Consider the following 20,790-nt stretch of genomic DNA (forward strand, 5'->3'; position numbering starts at 1 on the left):
TGGAGCCTGAAGGAGGAGGGGGTTAGAGGGCTGGAGTAATGAAAGCGAGAGGAGACAGGAGGTTTTGAGGGAGAAAAGGAAAAAAAATGAAAGTGTTATAATGAAAAGGGGGAAAATAGAATTTAGCAAATATTAAAGCTAGGGAGAAAGATAAGGAACTTGTGGGTATGAATTATCTTAATTGATTGCTGTAGCTGAAGAAAAACTTGAACTCAAATTTGTTCTCAGCTACTGTTCCTATGTAATTAAGAGTTATCATTTTCACTGTTTAGCCACTGAGTCTGGTGTGGTTAATCGCTGGTGTCAGATAAACTATTGGAAGATATTTTAAAAGGTGAAAGGCCTAGGCTGGGGTTGGTCACATATGCAAATATATAGGATAGCTTCTCCCCCTCAATTCCAGTGTGTGCTTTGGCCGGTACAAAGTGATGTGTAACTGGAATCCACATGGAACAAGCCCAGCAGATATGCACTTCAGCACTAATGAATCCACCAAGGTTGTGGCTAGCAACTAAGAGGCAGGAGTAGTCCCAACATTCTCCATAGCTTATTCACACATTTGGTATGGGTAATGATTCCCAGTACAGTATAGTGTAGGGATAGAGTAACAGACTAGGACTTGGGAGAATAGGTTCAAATTCCCTCTTGGCCATGAAAACTCACTGGGGGAGTGGAACTGGGGAAACCACTCCTTAAATATCTCACTTACCTTGAAAGCCCTATTAGGGTTGCTATAAATCAGTTCTGACTTGACAATACAGAACACACAGTGAGAACCTAAAGAGGACTTTGTGGCCTCTATCTTGTTGGTGCTTACTGTCTGCAGAGCTGCAAGTGCAGAAACAGCTGTCTAGTTATGTGATGGTCAGACGTCAGGCAGGTGCCTAGTCACTGGTCAAGCATTCACCAAACAGCTGCTTGCATGAGCACAGATTCTCACATGATAAATATATGACATTCACCAAGGCTCAGACATACTGCAAACACACAAACATATACTGGAGGAAGAGACCACTTATAACCATTTCAAAAAATACTGCTGCTGAGTATTTCTGCAATTTCACTCACTTGGAAGTATGTTATTTCTGGTTCCGCCTCTGGAGAAACATCTACTTTGGTAACAACTGATAGTGATTTCAAGTCACTGGACAAGCATAAAGCAAGACAAGAGCCTGTCACCTGCAAAAAAATGTTGCACTTAATTTTCTTTGTGTCCAGGTACAAATTCTGTTGCACACTACTCTCTCATTTGTCCCCTTCGCACCGATAAAAAAAATAAGATTGTACTCTTAAGCAGAATCCTGTACATTCAATACATTCAGTTCAGTATAAAGATCCACTGGCTGAAATCCTGTCACCCAGTTATGCAAAAGGCATAATTTTAGAGGCAAACTGCCATCATGAAATCTCCACAAGCATTATCTGTTGCATATTGCACAACATGACATGTAATGGAAAATGTTTACAGAGATTTCTTCACTTACAGCAATTCATCTCTAGCAGTTTTTGCATAGCTGTGCAACAGGATTTCAGGCACTGTGTTCATTTAGGCTTTCTGCTTGATAGAAAAATTAATAGGACATGCATGTGTAGATGAGAATATGTTTAAATCAGTAAAAGACACTGCACAAAAGTACGCAATTGTTTGTTTTCTGTATTTACCACACACAAAAATCTGTTTTAATTATATAACAGCTAATTTTGCTTAAGGTTGCCACTGTATATGGGTATGTGCATGCACTTTTAAAGCTGTATGGCTGGCAAAGAAACTAAATTGTGGTCCATCTAGTCCAGAATTATCAACTCTGATGGGTGATAATCCCAGGATTCCAGATAGGGTCCCCCCCCCCCCCAGCATGACCTGGAGATCTCTGTTGGTTTACTACCCAAGTACTAATCTGCCCAATCCTGTTTAGTTAAGTCAAATTACTTTGTGCACATTCATGGCATTATGATGGTCATATTAAGTGATGACAGTAAAGGGCAAATAAATCTTTCAATGGTAAATGATGAAGTTCCTATCCACCTGTAGTACAGCTGTAATTTAAAAAACGTACAGTACATACCCCCGTTATTGTAGCAATCTTATACATTCCATATGCATAGATCTCAATAAAACCAGCATTTCCTCCCAGAACTAGAGCGTTCAGCCTAAATTATTCAAAAAGAAAGAAAAGAAACATGAACTCACTGAGCACAGGAACTACAACTATGCTAGCAACTAAGAGCTGAGTTGAAAAAAAGGTTACAGTTGCCCATTTCTCCAGCAATTTCTCCAAATAGGTTTCCTTTCCAACAAATTCTTTGTGAGCAGGAACCTGGCATTGTGGGTCTTGGGTTGACCTCTGCGACCACCCCACCCTCTACAGGAAAATAGCACAGAGGAGATGGTGAAACTGCCAGAAGGAAGCCAGACCAGTGGGTCCATGCCCATGGAAGGTCCACACCCTGGACCAGAAGCAGACATCCTCTCCCCAGTTCCCCAAGGGAACAGCTCAAGACTTCAGGGGAAAGGGCAAGAGGAGGTAGAGCCCAGGAAAAGGTTTGAGAAGGGGTGAGGACAGGGATATAAAGAATGAGTTAGAGGAAGACAAGGCAGTTTAGTGGAGCGAGGCCTAAAAGTGACTCACCAACCCATGGCATGCTGGAAGCCAAGAGTTCCAGACCCAAGTTAACTACAACAATCCTATCCTAAGTCCTGACACAGGGTGATGTCAGATCTGGGCACCCTCAGTCTTTGAGGAATAACAGCCATGCACAGGTGGATTCCCGGAGTATCCAACCCCATCCAGCTCTGACACTGGCAACAACAGGTGCAGGAACTGTGCTGGCTGGAACAGGGAGGACATAAACCACTAATTGCCATCAGGTTACATAGAGACCCACAGCGGATCTGAGGGAACAGGAAGGGGGGGATGGCATTGGAGGGGGCAGCCATTGGGGTGGTGCTGGGTAGGGGAAGGAATGGCGGTGGGGGGTAGAACATGCCCACGTAGAAGGAGAGAGGTTAGATATCTTACATCTATCCCCTCTTCTAGTCCTACCCCCAATCAGATGGTATCAGGTGACCATATCAGCAAACCCTTGAGCCACACGGTGCTGTTGATGAACGCCAGGTCAGTACAAAATAAGACTGCCCTCACCCATGATATAATTCTGGATGAGGGTGCTGACCTGGCGTGCATTACTGAGACCTGGGTGGGAGAGGAGGGTGGTGTTCCCCTCTCCCAGCTGTGTCTGACTGGGTACTCAGTCCAGCACCAATGACGCTCGGAGGGTCAGGGAGGGGGAGTTGCTGTAGTCTATAGGAGTTCTATCTCCTTGACCAGGCTTCCTGTCCCTTTGAGAGGAGGTCTTGAGGGCCTGTATTGTGTGTTGGGCATGCGAGACAGATTAGGGATTCTGTTGGTGTACCACCCACCCTGCTGTGTACCAACAGTCTCCCTACCTGAGCTAACAGAGGTAGTCTCAGACCTGGTGTTGAGGACTCCCAGGCTGTTGATGCTGGGGGACCTCAACTTTCATGCCGAGGCTGCCTTGATTGGGGCGGCTCAGGACTTCATGGCCGCCATGACAACTATGGGACTCTCAATATGTCATTGGCCCGACACATGAGAAGGGCCATACCTTGGACCTTTTTTTCTCAACGGGACTGGAAGATGGTGGTTTGGATGTGGAGGAGCTGGTTGTGACCCTATTGTCATGGTCAGACCACTTCCTGGTCAAGTTTAGTCTATTAGCTTCTTCTTCCTTCTGCAAGGGTGGGGGATCCATTAAGATGATCCGCTCTCTGAAACTAATGGATCTGGATGGTTTCCTGAATGCTCTGGGAGATTATCCGTCTGATATGGTCAGCATTCCTGTCGAAGCTCAGGTCACCCTATGGAATAAGGAGATGATCCGGGCGGCTGATACGATTGCACCTAAGTGCCCTCTCCCTGCTCGCCAAGCCCAGACAGCTCCTTGGTATACTTCTGAACTGCAGGCAATGAAGCGAGAGGGGAGACGGCTGGAGCGCAGGTGGAGGAAGTCCTGCTGGAAGTCCGATCGAACACAACTTAGAGCCCATTATTGGGCCTATTTCGTGGCAATACGGCTGGCGAAACGGCAATATTTCTCCAGCCGTTTTGCTTCCTCAGAATACCATCCAACAGAGCTGTTTCGGGTGGTCCGGGATCTTCTTCAACCGGGAAATCTGGCGGAGATCCCGGACTGCTCATCAGCTCGCTGTGATGAGTTTGCCACTCATTTTGAGGGGAAATTGCTCACATTTGCAGTGGATTGGACTTCACAGTTACTGCAAAATCAGAGGATGTGTGTGCCGTGCTTAGGTCAAATATTAATGGATGAGTTTCAATTTTTGAGATCTGAGGATGTGGACAGGGTGCTGTCCGTTGTACCACCACTCCGCTCGACTCTTGCCCATCTTGGCTAAGTGGAAGATCTGCCACGGAAGATCTCCTGGGTCCAGGAGGCCGTGAACACCTCTTTGAGAGAGGGAGTGGTCCCTACCGCCTTGAAAGAGGCGGTAATTCGACCACTCCTTAAAAAGCCTAATCTGGACCCAAGGCTGGTGGATAACTACCGACCAGTGGCAAACCTCCCTTATTTGGGCAAAGTGTTGGAGCCGGTTGTGGCTGGACAACTCCAGGCGCTGCTGGATGAAATGGATTTTCTGGATCCATTTCAATCGGTTTCAGGCCGGGATTTGGTATGGAGACTGCCTTGGTTGCCCTGTACGATGACCTTTGCCGGGAGAGAGACAGGGGGAGTGTGACCCTGTTAATACTCCTGGACCTCTCGGCAGCTTTCGACACCATCAACCATGGTGTCCTTCTGGATAGGTTGGTGGGGTTGGGAGTTGGGGGCACTGCTTTACAGTGGTTCAGCTCCTTCCTGGCTGACCAGGTGGTGGTGCTGGGGGACAGTTGCTCTGTCCCATAGCGTTTATGTCATGGGGTTCCTCAGGGCTCAATACTGTCCCCCATGCTGTTTAACATCTACATGAAACCACTGGGAGAGGTCATCAGGTTCGGGCTGAGGAGTCATCAATATGCTGACGACACTCAGCTGTACCTCTCGTTTTCCACCAATCCAGGTGAGGCGTTTTTTGTGCTGAACTCGTGTCTGGACCTGATAATGGAATGGATGAGGGTTAACAAATTGAAACTCAATCCAAACAAGATGGAAGTGCTGTTAGTGGGTGCTTCGCCGGACAGGCTGGAGGGCCATTTCCCTGCCCTGAATGGGGTTACACTCCCCCTAAGTGACAGGGACCACAGCCTGGGGGTGCTTCTGGACCCCAGTCTAACTCTGAAAGCCCAGGTGGACTTGGTGGCCAGAGGCACCTTCCTTCAGCTGCAGAAATTGTACCAGCTACGGCCCTACCTGGATGAGCAGAGTCTCATAACAGTTACACACGCATCAGTAATATCTTGTATAGATTATTGCAATGCGCTCTATGTGGGACTGCCTTTGAGGATGGTCTGGCGATTGCAACTGGTCCAGAATCGAGCTGCACAGCTGGTGAGTGGTGCGGCCGCCAGGGAACATATCAAGCCGATTCTGTATAAGTTACATTGGCTACCAGCTGCTGCCCGGGCCCAATTCAAAGGGCTTGTTTTGACATATGAAGCCCTAAACTGCTTGGGCCCTGGATACCTGAAGGACTGCCTCCTTCTATATGAGTTTACCCGGCAGTTAAGATCTAGCCAGGGGGCCCTTTTGAAAGAGCCATCCCTCAAGGAGGTAAGAGGGACGGCTTGTAGACAAAGGGCCTTTTCGACAGCTGCCCCCAGACTATGGAATGCCCTCCCGACTGAGATTCGTCTGGGACCAGCGCTGATGCCATTTCGGTGCCAGGTCAAAACCTTCCTGTTCCAGAAGGCTTTTAATTAAAATGATATTAATGGTGGGTCCTGATGGCAATTTTTAGAGTATATATTTTAATTGTATTTTGTTTTATCTTTTTAATAGTATTTTAATTGTTGTAAGCCACCCAGAGACCTTTGGGTAGAGTGGGTGGCATATGAGATAGATAGATAGATAGATAGATAGATAGATAGATAGATAGATAGATAGATAGATAGATAGATAGATAGATAGATAGATAGATAGATAGATAGATAGATAGATAGATAGATAGATAGATAGATAGATAGATAGATAGATAGATAGATAGATAGATAGATAGATAGATAGATAGATACATACATACATACATACATACATACATACATCAAGCAAGCAAGCAAGCAAGCAAGCAAGCAAGCAAGCAAGCAAGCAAGCAAGCAAGCAAGCAAGCAAGCAAGCAAGCAAGCAAGCAATAAAGGGACAATGAACATTGGCAGAAGCTGAGGACATGGCAGAGATATCCCCAGTGTCTGCACCTTATGAAGGACAGTGACTATGGGATGCTCAGGGATGACGTGACTCACTACCAAGAGTGTTTAAGAGTGATAGACTTTGGCCTCAAGGAAAGCTCCTCCTTCAAGAAAGTGACAGAAACTACTCCAGGCCATAGCTGTGATAGGCTCAACGTAAGTATTCATAGGAGGTGGGGTACACCTCCTATGAACCATGTACTGGATCTAGCTCCCTAATAAAGTTATTAGTGCCATGTTGTTAGTGAAAACAAGTGCCATGTGTTCATGTCCAACCCCACTGGACCCTTTGACACCCCTCTACTCATGGCAAGCTGGGTGTGGTGCGCACTGTTATATAAGTGACCTGTCTTTAACCAATAAATTAGATAAGCACACATATCAACTCAACCCCTCTTTAATGCTTTTTAAAGAACACTGAAGTAAAATAACTTAAAATTCAATAGACAAAAATGGTTTAGAATTCTCATGTAGTTTGTCAGCAGTTGGTATGTAGAAGCATTTTGTCTCTGAATCTGGATTTTGCGATCATGACCAAAAGCGCTGGATGCAGTTCTCTAACCTATCTTTAAAGACATGAATCAGTAGCTAGAGGCCTATCCAGGAGAGAAATTTGGAAGTGTTTTTTTTTTTAAGAAGAATGAATAAAATGATATATTGAAGCCATCCAGACTTAGGCAGTGGTAGAATGATGCTCTGTGACCTATTGCACCACTCTGCCATTACAGTGGTGCCTCGACTTACAAAATTAATCTGTATTGGAATGGTGGTCGTAACTCAAAATTTTCGTAAGCCGAACAACAACAACAACAACAACAACAACAACAACAACAACAACAAATTAAAGCATACAGAAAGCCCCATTGGAAGGCACTGGGGCTTTTAAAAAAACAACCAAAAATAAACAGAGCAAGCCCCAAAGGCTGCAAAAAACCACACCAAAAATAAACATCGAGCAATCCCCACTGGGACTACAAAAACAACACAGCACAGAAACATAACCCCCCTTAGCCAAAACCCACCCTGCAAAACCCACCCAGAAGTTTCTAAAAAGGAAAAAGCAGCATCTTACCAGGCAGACTGAAGCCTCCGATGGCACTCACTCCCCAGCAGGGAGTCTCCTACTACGCCGCCGCCGGTCCCGTCCACGGAAGAGCTCCTCCCACCCCCACGCCTCAGCCCAGCGCCTTTGGCTGCCCTTACACCTTCTGTGGGCCTTATTCATGAGTAGACCTGCACCTTCCATGAGCCTTACTCATGAGTAGACCCATGCCTTTGGCGGGCCCTACTCATGAGTAGATCTGCACCAGGGATGGGCAGGGAGCGCACTGGCTTCCTGCGCTCGCCAGAGCTGCCCCCGCCTCTCCTTCCTCCTCCTGCCCGGCAGGAGTAAAAAAGTTCCCTGACCCCCTGCTCTAACTGTTGGGGCAAAAGAGCGACAAAGCAGCAGCCTCTTCGCCACCAACGGTTTGAATTTCCCTACCCCTTTCCCCTGCCTTTTTCTGTGCTTAGGTCGAAGCTCCAACTGCAAGTCGAAGCAAAATTTTGCAGCTGGAGCTTTTCGTAACTCGAAATTTTCGTAGGTAGGGCCATTCGTAAGTCAAGGCATCACTGTACTCAGTTACGGATGGCTTCAGCATCTCATTATGTTCTTCCTTCTTAAGAACACGCTCTGACTGAAGAAGCAATTCCATATATTACTTAAATGCTCCATGGCTGGTTACTTGTCAAGTCTCTCGAGACAGGAAGTAAATGAGAGAATGACAGGCTGAAATACAAAACTAAAGCTACATCAACATTTTCATCTTCATTCCTTGTTACAGCAGAACATGAGAATTGGGACAACTGCTGACCTATTGATGCACCATTACCAGCTAGAAACTACTCCTCCCATATCAATCGAGTAAAGTACATTTCATTAGTCTAGTAAATACTGTACCGCTCAATTGCCTTCTTCCTATGTAATTAAACATAGCTGGTTTCCTTCTCCTTACTTATTTGTCCTTATCTTTCCTCTTGTTTATTGCAAATAAACTGTTTAATTGGGGAAAAAATTACCTGATGTCCCCCATGAGTTTCATAATCTCATCAGATTTTTCTTCACTGAAACATAATGTTAAAGTATCAGTTGAAATATACACATATATATGTTCTCAAAATACAAACAAATGGAAGAAAGAAAAAGGTGTTTTACCTGAAAATTTTTGCAGTGGTACTATAACTATTTTATTTTTTAAAAAAGAAAGAAAATGAAATTTAGTGATGGTATCTCACTAAACGTTCCACAGAAATTTATGTAAATAATCTTACAGATTTTATAGCAACTAGCACAATGCAGGCACGTGGTATAATCAAGCAATATGAGACTCTATATTTAAAAGTGCTCCATTGATTTTTTTTTAAAAAAAACACCCCTCCCAGATGCAATTGCTTCCAGCAAGTAAGCCCTAAATCACAATCAGATTAAAATATTTGCATTTACACATGAGAAAGGTATTGCTCCACAGTGTAGCATCTGCTAAATGTGGACAAGGCAACAGATTTCTCCTCTGATAGTTCTAAGAAGAGTTTACAAAGACTCTGGTCTGGGGCCCTGGAGAGCTCTGCTGACATTCAGTGTAGACAGCACTGACCTAGATGGACCAAGGGTCTGGCCTAGTATGAGAAAGCTTCTCATGTCCCTTCATTCCTGCCTCTTCTATTTCTTGACAAACAAGGTAACTTATAAAACTGCTGTTCAAATACACCTGGAAGTAAGCCTGAGTAACTTAAATAGTGTGTTAAACCACTGGTTCTTAACCTTGGGTTACTCCGGGGTTTTGGATTGCAACTCCCAGAAGCCTTCACCACCAACTGTGCTGGCTGGGTTTTTGGGAATTGCAGTTCAAAAACATCCGAGTAACAAAGGTTAAGAACCACTGTGTTAAACAACCTACAAACCTGCATACACTGACCTCTGGAGTAATCCTATTTAATGTAACGGGGTTTACTTCTGAATAAACATGCATAAGACTATGTTTTAAAACATCACAAAAAACAAACAAGGTACAGTAACATCTGGAAGTTGAATCAATGCGATTGGACTTCTTTCTTGTTAAGTTGAAACGTTTCACTACTCATCCAAGTAGCTTCTTCAGCCTGAGGAGAGTTGGCAGGAGATCCCTGATATATCCTCCACATTAGTTTCACTTTCCCCTGATATGAACAGGCTCTATTCTTGCACATATTTCAGAGCCTCCGCATCTCACTAAGTGATAAAGTCCTACTTTGCTCCTGGTTATAAGGCCAGAGAACTAGATACTCACTTCTTGGGCAATGCAGGTAATTTAGGGAGAAGAAGATTGGATTCATCCTCAGCATGATAAAACGATGTAAGAAAACTGAAATGAAAGACAAGTGCTTCGCTATTCTTCTGTTATTTCCAAAAAATATTTTACTTTATAGGAACAACAAAAAGTAATTCTGAAGAATTATCTACAACTTAATTGCTTAAATTTCCTTAAGACACAGCTTTATTTAAACAGTTCTTTTACAACAGGCAGCATTTTAGATAAGTTAAACAGAAACTGTAAGCAGTTCCGTCTCAACAGCAACTTAGGAAGTTGTTTAGCTTGCATATTGCAAACATACCATTCCACATTTTTGCCAAGCACAAATGCTTAGTTTTTAGTTCAGTTAAACACAGAATATGTTGGAGAACTGTGGAAAGGGCAGACCTGGGAAACTGGTGGAGAAAATGTAAAGATCACAAACAATGCATATGTTATAATTTGGTATTTGTATTATAACATGTAGTTCTTAATATTTAATATTATGTAACACATTTGTGGAGACAGGAGATAATATCTACTGAGTTAGTTAATGTACTCCTGTACTAAATTACAGAAACAGCACTTCACTTATTTTATAGGTGCAAAGTCAGATTCCCCGAAGCCTGTTATCTGCTCAGCTGGCTACTTGCCAGCCTTATAGTTAGAAAGAGGTTTGGTTTACTATCTTAGAAAGGCTAATGGAAACTTTTGTAAGATGCGATATTGAGCAGATACTAAAGTCAAGTAATTTGCAAACATAGCAAAGTGGACTGATGTTGAGAACTGATAAGAGGTATAAATAACTCTCAGGGAGTGTCTGCAACAGGAGGGGGTACATATACATATAATTGCCCGGATTAGGGCCTTGGCACTAATGGGGAATGGTATATAAATTTAAGTAATAAATTAAAAATATACTGGGGAGAGACTCTGCTGGAGGCTAAGAATGTATTCTGTAAATTATTTTTGGTTATTCTTTTGATTTGCCAAAATTAGTAATTCTATTCTATCTTACTGAGAGTCTCTAACCCAGTGGTTCTTAACCTTTGTTACTCGGATGTTTTTGAACTGCAACTCCCAGAAACCCCAGCCAGCACAGTTGGTGGTGAAGGCTTCTGGGAGTTGCAGTCCAAAACTCCTGAGTAAGCCAAGGTTAAGAACCAGTGCGGTCTAACCTGACCAGAAGGCTATGCCCAATTTTCTGGAACAGATCATAATCTGTTAAAATTAAGGCATGACTTTCCAGCTGCACCTGGAAAGTTGGGCTTCCCTGTGATAATTCACAGGAGTCAGCAGACAAAGGGGAGGAAACCAGCTTGTTTCCAGCTTGTTAAGGTAGCTCCGCTCTGGCTGTCCACATTTGTAGGAGATATAGTTAGAGCAGAGCTACCTCCATAAGCTGGAAAACAAGGCTCATTGATAATTTCCAGGGCAGTATGCCTTTAAAAGAAGCAGAACAGAGAGGTGAGGGAGGAAGAAAACAAGCAGACCCAGTGACCAGATATGGGAAGGTGAAGATTCAAATGCAGCCAGTTTCCCCACTGCACTGCCTCTCACTGCTCCTGTAGCTGGTTGGAATGGCTTCAGATAGAACTGTTACAAATCTCTCCACACTGGCTCAAGTGATCACACTGTCTGAACCTATGCAAATGCATTTGCTTCCAAAAAAGTAGAATTCCCAGCAGCGGAGGAAAAAAACTACGAATCAAGGGCTAAAACTCCAGACTGGTTGGCACTGACTTGTGCATCACGTAGTCAATGGAAAACAATGCATCCTGGAGCAATGTCTGCATTATTTGTCACTCCCTTAGAATGTTTGGAAATAGTTTAAAAACACTTTCATAACAGTCAGAGCTGGTTCTTTTTTCTTTTATTTTTTATTTTTTGCATTGGGTAGACTAACAAATGACACTTCAACCCCTCCTGCCAATTAAGATACAACATATCTAAAGCCATTCATGTTATGTTGGTATACAAGACAGAAAATCTTACAGACATCACTGACTCAGTAGCAACACTGAAATAACTAACAATTTGCTGCCTTTTCACAATAATGGAAATCTGCTACCTGAGGTACTTGTTTCTCTTTGGCATCTCAGCATGTATAATCTGGCCATGGCACAATGATAGGTCATGCTGCTTTGTCTTATCACATCAGCTACCAGGTGAGAGGCCATCAGCCAATCTGCCTCATACATACCTACTTTCTTCTGTAACTTCCATCCAATGCATATATGTAATAGGAGCAACCACTGAGAAAGAATGCAAGCTTTCTGGTTTCTCTACATCACACAGGATCACTCTCTTGGTATCAGCAAGCCCAAAAGCCAAAACTATAGGAGTAAGGGTAAAACATTAAATATATAGCATGCCACAGGCAATCACTTCAGTACATATAAACTGCAAAAAGCAACAGGTTACAAAGTTTTTTTAAAATTTTAATCTCAAAAGTTAAGAACAATCTGGGCTCCAAGCTAACACAGCCACCACTACAAACCTGTTTTCTATATGCTGAACTGAACTCTTTTTTTAAAGACTGGCAAACACCACTAATCCATCAGAATTATTGGATAACATATTCCCTAAGAGCACATTTAATTCAACATCAAAAGGACATTACTTTTGCCATCTGGTCTCCATGCAAGAGTTGTCACTTCTTTCCCTGTGTTGTCACTTGGTGGAAGACTCCAGACACGTTGAAAGTTTGCAAGCCGATGAAGTAAAACCTAGAAAGATGTTCAGAAGAATGGGAGAAATGTTCAGATTTCATGTCTCCAAAAAAGAGTGTGTCTGAGTGTGAGTGCATTAGCCAGGGCTTTTGTTAAGCAGCCAACATCACAGAAACTCCACTGGCACAAACTCCTCTTCATGTGCTTCCCCCTTCACTGATGCTAATTATTTTTTAAAAAGTTTTTCACAATATATTTTATAACTGTCCCAGGATAGTTTTATAACTGTCCTCTATAGAGGAGAACATGCGAACCTCCAGATTTTACCGGACTACAGTCACCATCAACCCAGCCAGCATAGCCACTGGTGACAGCTGAAGGGAACTACATGGTCCTCAAACAAGTAAGCAATCAATTTTATTTATAAGATCAATATGGTACTCCTTCCTCTCTTAAGAATACCGAAACAAAACGTGGTTGGGTACGATTCTGAGCATGTAATCCAACACATCACACATCTTATAAAATGTAGACATCATTAGTTCCTGTAGAGATTCATGTTTTTTTTTGGCATAGTTGAGTATGTCAAAGAGAAAGAAGGGAGAGGAAAGAGAAAGGAAGGAAGGGGATGGGAGAGATGGCTTTCCAAGGGAAGATTTTCACATTTTTCTTTCTACTCATGGGCAGCTGCCTGGATATAAGGTAAGACAGGTCTCATGTCATGGTGTATAACACTGAATACATTTTTCTACTGTCACTATTTATTAAAGAGACATGTGCCTAACCCTCAAAACAGATCTTCCTAGTGTGATGGCAACAGGAGTGTGCCATATCTATTTTGTTTCACTTTTGCTACACATAATTCACTTAACACATTGGTCCCCATCTTGGATGTACACCTTAACAATGGTAAGGGTGTCTATGTCAGGAAAACTGAAAGCAATAGCAACACAACTAGGAGGCTATACTCTGCTATGACTCTAGAACTCAGAAGATGGTGCTGGTAGAATCCTGTTTGACACCCAGGCCACTAGCCTGTGGGGTCGCCCAGGGTTCATTCTGTCTCCTATGTTACTTAACATCTATGCAAAACCACCGCAAGAAGTCATCCAGAGTTTTGGGTCCAGTGTCATCAATATGCTGATGACACCTAACTTTATCCCTCCTTTCCATCTGATTCCAAGGAAGCTATTTTAAGTCTAGACCATTTTCTGTTGTCAGTAATGTACTGGATAAGGACAAACAAACTGAAACTTAATGCAGATAAGACAGCAAAAAAAAAATAGCATAATGAATGAATGAATGAATGAATGAATGAATGAATGAATGAATGAATGAATGAATGAATGAATGAATGAATGAATGAGAGTTACAGTGAGTTGGAATGAACTTGATGGCACGTAACATAAAAAGTCATGATATCTACAAGGCACATGGAACCTAATTCAAATTAGTGTTTTAACTTTTCACATCTTCAACAGAATGGAAATAGTTACAGAAGGGGTAGCTGTGTTAGTCTGTGCAAGTGTTATAGATAAAAGCAAAATAAAAATAAAAAGTAAAAAAAGACAAAAACATGGTAACATCTTGAAGACTATCTTTTACATTTTTGTTAATGTGAGATTTCATGGACAAGTCCACTTCAACAGACATAAGAGTACGGAATTAGTATCTCTTAAAGTCTGTCTTCATCCATATATGCCAGTGTGATGACTTGCCCAGAGGGCCTTCTCTTATCATGAACCACTACAATATGGTGTGGGTGAAAACAACTGTGCAATGTTCTTCCAAGAGAGATCTGCCTCTTCCCTTTACTGCTGGCTTTCTGTCACATAACCAGGATCTGGTTGTTTGACAGAGTATTCAGTGGGTGTAAGAAGATGGTCAATTAGTTGACATATTCTGGCTGATTTTATTTGGTTCTGCTCAACATAGTGGCCAGAATCCTGCTTGTTAGGCCTACCAGTGTAACCCCATTTGTGCAACTTTCAGGAGAGAATTGTTACCAGTTAAGAAACTGGCACTGGTTTTTCTTATCATACAGCAGTTGCCTGACTTGACATGCAGGCAGAACACAGAATTAACTTTTTAGCTGGTAGCAATTTGCTGCTAAAAGTTACCTTGAGGGACAGTCTAGTGTCTTTATGTAGCAGGGTTCCAGTCACACATTTTTAATCTGTTTTAAGATGTTTGACAGAAATTTGTTAGCCACGTATTTTATGACTGAAGGAGTAAAACAAACATGCTTTATAAATAATTACCACTCTCACTAGATGAGTATTTTTTTTACATACTGATTAGCCGTTTTTCCAGACAAAGTCCATCAAAGGCAAAACATAACAAAAACATGAACAACGGAATCCTGTTCATTTATGTGACTGCACTTATCACAAACATTTTCCTAAGGTCAAACTCTCCTTCTCATGACCAGTCACATGCTGACTGTGGAATTAGATGCACAACCAACAGTGCAAAAGATAGCAAACTGCAGGAAGAAACAGCCGTGTGACTGCTCTTCCACAACTGGTGTTTCTTAATAGGACTTTGGTCAGCAATTATCTTATTAACACCTTATAGGTTTTTTATCAATCATACAGAAACAACAAAACTTTGAAATACAATTCATCTAGTGCAGAAACAGTTTTTAAAACCACAGTAAAAAAAGCAGCTTCTCTGATAAAAACACATCACTGTATTCAAGGATTTTAAAAAACACTAGCTATGGCAATTGGCTTATCACACAGTTTAAGTACTGCTTGTTACGCCTTCAGAGAGTGTTTTCAGAACTTCCAAGAGGGATTTCATTTGTAACCAAAGTGTACAAATAAAACCTAAAGTTTTCCAGCAGCCCATAGTAACAACATGCTACTATCTGTAACGATTTGTTCTTCCTTACCTCTCCAACTTTGTTTGCAAGAGCAATCAAATCCCTCTTCGGAGACCAGGCCATAAAAATTATTTCTTGAGGCAGTTGTTTCTCTCCAACCTGCCGGAAAGCAGGCATGATTGCAGATGTGGCAATGCCCTGAAGCCAAGGAGTGCAAATCAAGATGAAATTACATCCAATTTCTGACTTCTCAAACATTTCATATTTAGAAATCAGGCTACACGAGCACACATTAATCCAAACTAGCTATTACTGATCAGCATTCTAATAAAACTCATACAGATAAATACCATCCTTCAGTGCCCTCTTTTACTAACCCTTCTATATTCATTACTCAGTGAAACATGAAGTGATCTTGAACATGCAACCAGAATGATATTTTGACATACACCAGCTGCCTGGCAGATGCCACTGTCTGTCGGTCCTCATATTCCTGTTTCTTTCCCTCTAACAATTCATTCACAATTGTTCCCTCTTGGTTGCTTTTAGGGATAAGGTGAGAAAGGAGAGTAAGATTTTAAACAGACAGCAGAAGTATCTGAAAGAGCTCCTCCTGCTGCATTTGTCTCCAAACTGAGGACAGAAAAGACTTAGGATTGTGTGTTGCATCTTGCTTGGTCCTAAGCACCAATTCAGCTCTTACTAAAAATAAATTTAGGTAAGAAGCATAATAGACAAAGTAGGGCCACATATATAGCACAGCAGGGATTCATTCTACGACATGCAAAAAAGAGTTACTAAACTCTACTCTGAAACCTGCACTTTCATTTACAAAGCAAAAAAACAAAACAAAAACCCTGTTCATACATTTGCCTGAATGTACTGTATATGGACTGAAGCTACAAAGAGGACAGGGCAGACGGGATAAAATATTCTCTTGATATCATGCAGTAAGGGGAGACAAGCTAGAGAAGTACTCTAATCATAGCAGACATGCTTAGTAGTCTCCCACACAGTCAGAAATCTGAGAGATAAAAGTTAGAAGCCTACTGATACTATGTCAGGTAAAAACGAAGGAAAAAGAAAAAATAAAGATGACAAAAACACTGTGGCACTTAAAAGACTAACTACTATATTTTAATGTGAGCGTTTATGGACCAGTCCACTTCCTGACAACAAAGACTAAGTCCACAAAAGCTACATTAAAATACAGCAGTTGGTCGTTAAGGTGCCACAATGTTTTTGTCTTCATTTTTCTTTTGTCTTTGCCTGAAATACTGGCATAGACTAAACATGGCTACCTCTTCTATAATTACTGATATTAGATGCGCTTAAAACCAGTCATCGGGAGACACTTGTACTTTTAAGAGCAGCATGTCAGGTAGAAATTGAGTAACTGAGGCTTTGTCAGTCCACAAAAGCTCGTGTCAAACAAGCATTGCTAGCCTCTAAGATGACACAATACCCTTCCTTCTTAATCACCATGAACAAACCTCCAGCTAAAGCCTAAAAGGTTGTTAACGACTTGGGGATGATTCTAGGTCCGTGCCATGCTAAAGACATGTGCAACAGCTGCGCTTTCTCAGAGTTCCCAGGCCAAGGGCTACCAGCTGAGCATCTGCTTATTTGGTGCATTACAGCTTCTGCTTCATGTCTGTCATTAAAAAGTTTCCCAAAAGCTGTCTTACATTTCCAGCTTCGTTCTTTCATTTAAAAAAAAAGAGGCCTCAACTCCAAACCTGGCATTTCTCAGCACTTCCTGGGGGTGGGTGGGGTGGCATATAATTGAAAGTCAGTGCCAGGAAAAGCAGCTCCTGATGAAGTTTTACCCAGCATGTGCCTAATAAAGAGGCAGATTCTGCTTATGAGGGGGAAAAGAGAACGACACGAAATCAAGCCAGAACTTTTTGCTCCGTCCCCTTCCGAGAGTGATATACAGAGTGAGAGAGAGAGAGAGAGAACGCGCGCGCGCGTGTGTAGCATCTTTGTATGAGGCGGAAAGCCAAAACTCAGAGGGCCAAAACTCAACAGGTGCAGCGTTGCCGCCTCCTCCAGGCTACGACAGCGGTCCTTAGTGAGATTCTGCCCTCGACTTCTTTGTCTTTGAAAGGCACCCGGGCGATCCGCCCCGGCCCTCGCCAGAGCCCACCCTTTCCCGCTCCTCACTTAGCTGCCCGAGCTCTTCACTGGCCTCCGTTTTTACCAACACTCCTCCCCGGGACGCTTCGGGGATTGGCCAAGGGCTCGCCGCTAAAGGGACCAAGAGAGAAGCCCGGCTCCTCTCCGGAGAACCGGATCAACTCGACCCTCCCGCCCAATCCGCGGCGCTTCCTCCTCCGGCTTCGGGAAGCGGCGTCACTTCCTGTGGAGAGGCATTTCGTCGCGCCACCTAGTGGCCAGCGGGGAAAGGCGTTTTGTTAAGGGGAGGCCGGTAAATGGTAAAAAGCTGTAATGAATCCAAGGGTCTCAAAAGGTGTCGCGCACGACCTTTGGTTGAGAGGAAGTTTGCACTCGACCACGTTCAGATCTATGTCTCTTAGGATAGGTTTAAAGACGGATGCCAGAGAAAGCAGAAAGTAAATCTAGCTGTTGTTTAACAATATTGGGGTAACTTACACATATTTTACTGAAATCTCCAGGCACATTGAATTTTTTAGTAAGTCTGCAAGGTTTTAAATTCTCCAGAACTTTTAGCAGGCTGGATGGCATTAAAAAAAAGATGGGGAAAGGGAAGGGACAGCAAAGATTTTGTCAGATGTTACAGCCATGAAGTTCACAGTTAATAGTTAATTAACAAATGGGTGCCATCAAGTCAATTTCTACTTCTGGTTCTCTACCCAGGGTTTTCGTGGTAGAGAGGAAATGGTACTTCTCCATTTTTAGAAACACTAAGGCTGGTTACAGTTCACAAATTTGCCTCTTACCTTAGGTCAAACTAAGTAACTTCTAAACTGTTTTTTGAAAAACACGATCCTTTTGTTGTTGTTACAAGTTACTGGTTGAAAATCTGTTCCATAATTTATACCACAAGCCTGTTGGTCATCAGTGGTGAGGTTATTTTGGAAATAAAACATTTCTGATTCCACAACACACACCGCAGCTTTTCATTGTGGGAAAGCTGTTAGGGACTGTGGAATGGGGAAGAGGTTGATTTTTTAAAATTGCTGCTGTTGTGGGTAAAATATAGGAACTTAAAGATTATCCTAGTCCTCCAAAAGCTTTCATATGACAAAAAAGAGATGCCACAGGAGCTTTGGCACCTTTACAAAGTCAACAGAGTCTGCGCCAGAAACCAGTGTGAGGAAAGATGGCAAGTCTTTAGCAGTACATAATGGGACTGGCAGCGATGGTGATGCTGGAGTTTACAAATATTAGAGGACTATCAGTTTTCAGTATGGTAATACTGTACTGGAGGACTTACTTGCTGCCACCATGACCCAGAAACCTTGTAAAACCATTTAATTATAAATGACAATAAGTTAAAATAAACTTGGAGGAGGCAAATCTCGGAGGTGATGCTAGACAGTCCTACCTCACACCCACTGCACTGGCAGATTACTAGATTGAACTGCTTGTTTGAATGGTTTTAAACTCTGATGTACATATGTCACACAGTCCTCAGTTGTCGCATAATGAAAATCCCAGAATGCAGGGAGGGCACAGCATGCCCTCCCTTCAGCACAACTGATAAGCAGAACCAGTGTGGTGGAGCAACCAAGAGTGCTGGTCTAAAATCTGAGAAATCTAGCTTGCAGCACTAGCCCTTACTGAACCATAAAATTCCATGGATGACCTTGAACCAGCCACTCTCTTAACCTGGACTACATCAAAGTTACTGTGAAATAAAGGGGGAAGACGCAGGACCAGGTATACCACTTTGATCTCTTTGGAGGAAAGATGGGACGTAAATGGAAGAAACAGATAAATACTTTCACAGGCATGAAATTTGGACAATTGCCTCTAGAAAAAAATGCTATTTCTAGAAACACCCCCCCCTTTGTTTTTGTTTTGCCCATAGATGAGTTTATCACTGGCCACTACACTCCAGCCCTGTGAAGATTTCAAGTATTCTCTTTTCAGACATTCATTATCCATGGATACTGGCCACACACTGATGTCTGGTAGGCAGAAACAGTTTACAGAGTTTCAGCATCCAAAGATTATGGACACCTGAACAGGGTTAAAGTAACTTTCAACTCAAATATCAGGTTTTGTTGGCACAGAGTGGCCCTAGGACTAATTTACCACGATTATATAGTGGCAAAAACATAATAGAAATAAGCCAGTCAGCTGTCAGCCCTGTTAAAAGTTTCTAGGTATAGTCAGAATTGTAGGACGTGGTGGCGCTACAGGTTAAACCGCAGAAGCCTCTGTACTTCAAGGTCAGAAGACCAGCAGTCATAAGATCGAATCCATGCGACGAAGTGAGCTCCCATCGCTTGTCCCAGCTCTTGCCAACCTAGCAGTTCGAAAGCATGTAAAAATGCAGGTAGATAAATAGGTACCACCTTGGTGGGAAGGTAACAGTGTTCTGTGTCTAGTCGTGATGGCCATGTGACCACAGAAACTGTATTTGGACAAATGCTGGCTCTATGGCTTGAAAACGGGGATGAGCATCATGCCCTGGAGTTGGACACGGCTGGACTAAATGTCAAAGGAAACCTTTACCTTTACCTATAGTCAGAATATGGACAGCTGAAATCTACAAGGCTGCTTCTACTCATGCCCCAGAAGTGGTCCATTTACACAAATGTTTGAGGTGTGCAAATGCAGGTAAACCACTCAAATAATCCACCTGATGAATGCAAGATCTGTAATCAGAGTCAACTGATCATCTACAGACCATATTCTGTTCTCATCCAGGAAGACCCACCTTACAAGACCTAGTATAGGTTGGGTCTTTACCGACTGACTGTTTTTATTTACTGTATATACTCGAGTATAAGCCTAGTATTTCAGCAATTTTTTTGTGGAAAAAGCACCCCCTTGGCTTATACTTGTCAGTATCAAAATTACATGTTCTCCTCTGCAGTGCGGGTGTTCTCCACACTCCCTCGCTCATCTACAGGCACCTGTAGCCTCTGTGGGTGAGGTTTAGTACACTGCATTTCTGCTTCCAGGACACTCCCATCCTCCTCTTTCTGCATATTCTATGTACCCACCTTCCTCCTCCTGCCTTCCTCCTCCATCCTCTGTCTCCCTCCATCTTGTTACGCAGCAGTAGATAAGTGCAGCATCCGGTATGAGTCCTCCCCCCGCAGTCAGTGAAGTCTGTCTCACAGATCAGAAGGACCGTATCTTCAAAAACATTTAACCTACTGATACCTCAATTAATGTAATTTTATTGGTATCTATTTTTATTTTTGAAATTTACCAGTCGCTGCTGCATTTTCCACCTTCGGCTTATGCTCAAGTCAATGAGTTTTCCCAGCTTTTTGTGGTAAAATTGGGTGCCTTGGCTTATATTAGGGTTGGCTTATACTCAAGTATATACAATACTACTATACTCTTGAGTTCTTTTTGCCCAGCCAGCAAATCTGTAATACATTTTTAGGGATGCAGTTTTATCTCTTAACTAATGAAGAATAATGCTGAAAGCA

General features: G+C 42.7%; 1 protein-coding gene across 5 annotated transcripts in view; it reads right to left on the reverse strand.

Annotated features, from left to right (window-relative positions):
- ANAPC4 (anaphase promoting complex subunit 4) overlaps positions 1 to 17,531 on the reverse strand; it is a 49,022-nt gene extending 31,491 nt beyond the window's left edge. For 4 of the 5 annotated variants that reach the window (XR_013545536.1, XM_078394045.1, XM_073001106.2 and 1 more), the window contains exons 1-9: positions 17,357 to 17,528; positions 15,260 to 15,388; positions 12,315 to 12,420; positions 11,895 to 12,027; positions 9,689 to 9,763; positions 8,578 to 8,604; positions 8,442 to 8,486; positions 2,067 to 2,151; positions 1,069 to 1,179 (exon numbers count right to left, since the gene is read on the reverse strand). Coding sequence is in view for 4 of the 5 variants with exons in the window: in XM_078394045.1 (XP_078250171.1) it covers positions 1,069 to 1,179; positions 2,067 to 2,151; positions 8,442 to 8,486; positions 8,578 to 8,604; positions 9,689 to 9,763; positions 11,895 to 12,027; positions 12,315 to 12,420; positions 15,260 to 15,367 (690 nt within the window). In the remaining variant the exon portion in view is untranslated. Of the gene's footprint in view, positions 1 to 1,068; positions 1,180 to 2,066; positions 2,152 to 8,441; positions 8,487 to 8,577; positions 8,605 to 9,688; positions 9,764 to 11,894; positions 12,028 to 12,314; positions 12,421 to 15,259; positions 15,389 to 17,356 lie in introns of all 5 variants that reach the window. The other variant, XM_073001105.2, reaches the window with a different exon arrangement.
- Between the last annotated feature and the right edge of the window lie 3,259 nt (positions 17,532 to 20,790).

Source organism: Pogona vitticeps, chromosome 5 (genome assembly GCF_051106095.1).
Source record: "Pogona vitticeps strain Pit_001003342236 chromosome 5, PviZW2.1, whole genome shotgun sequence".
Taxonomy (NCBI): Eukaryota; Metazoa; Chordata; class Lepidosauria; order Squamata; family Agamidae; genus Pogona; species Pogona vitticeps.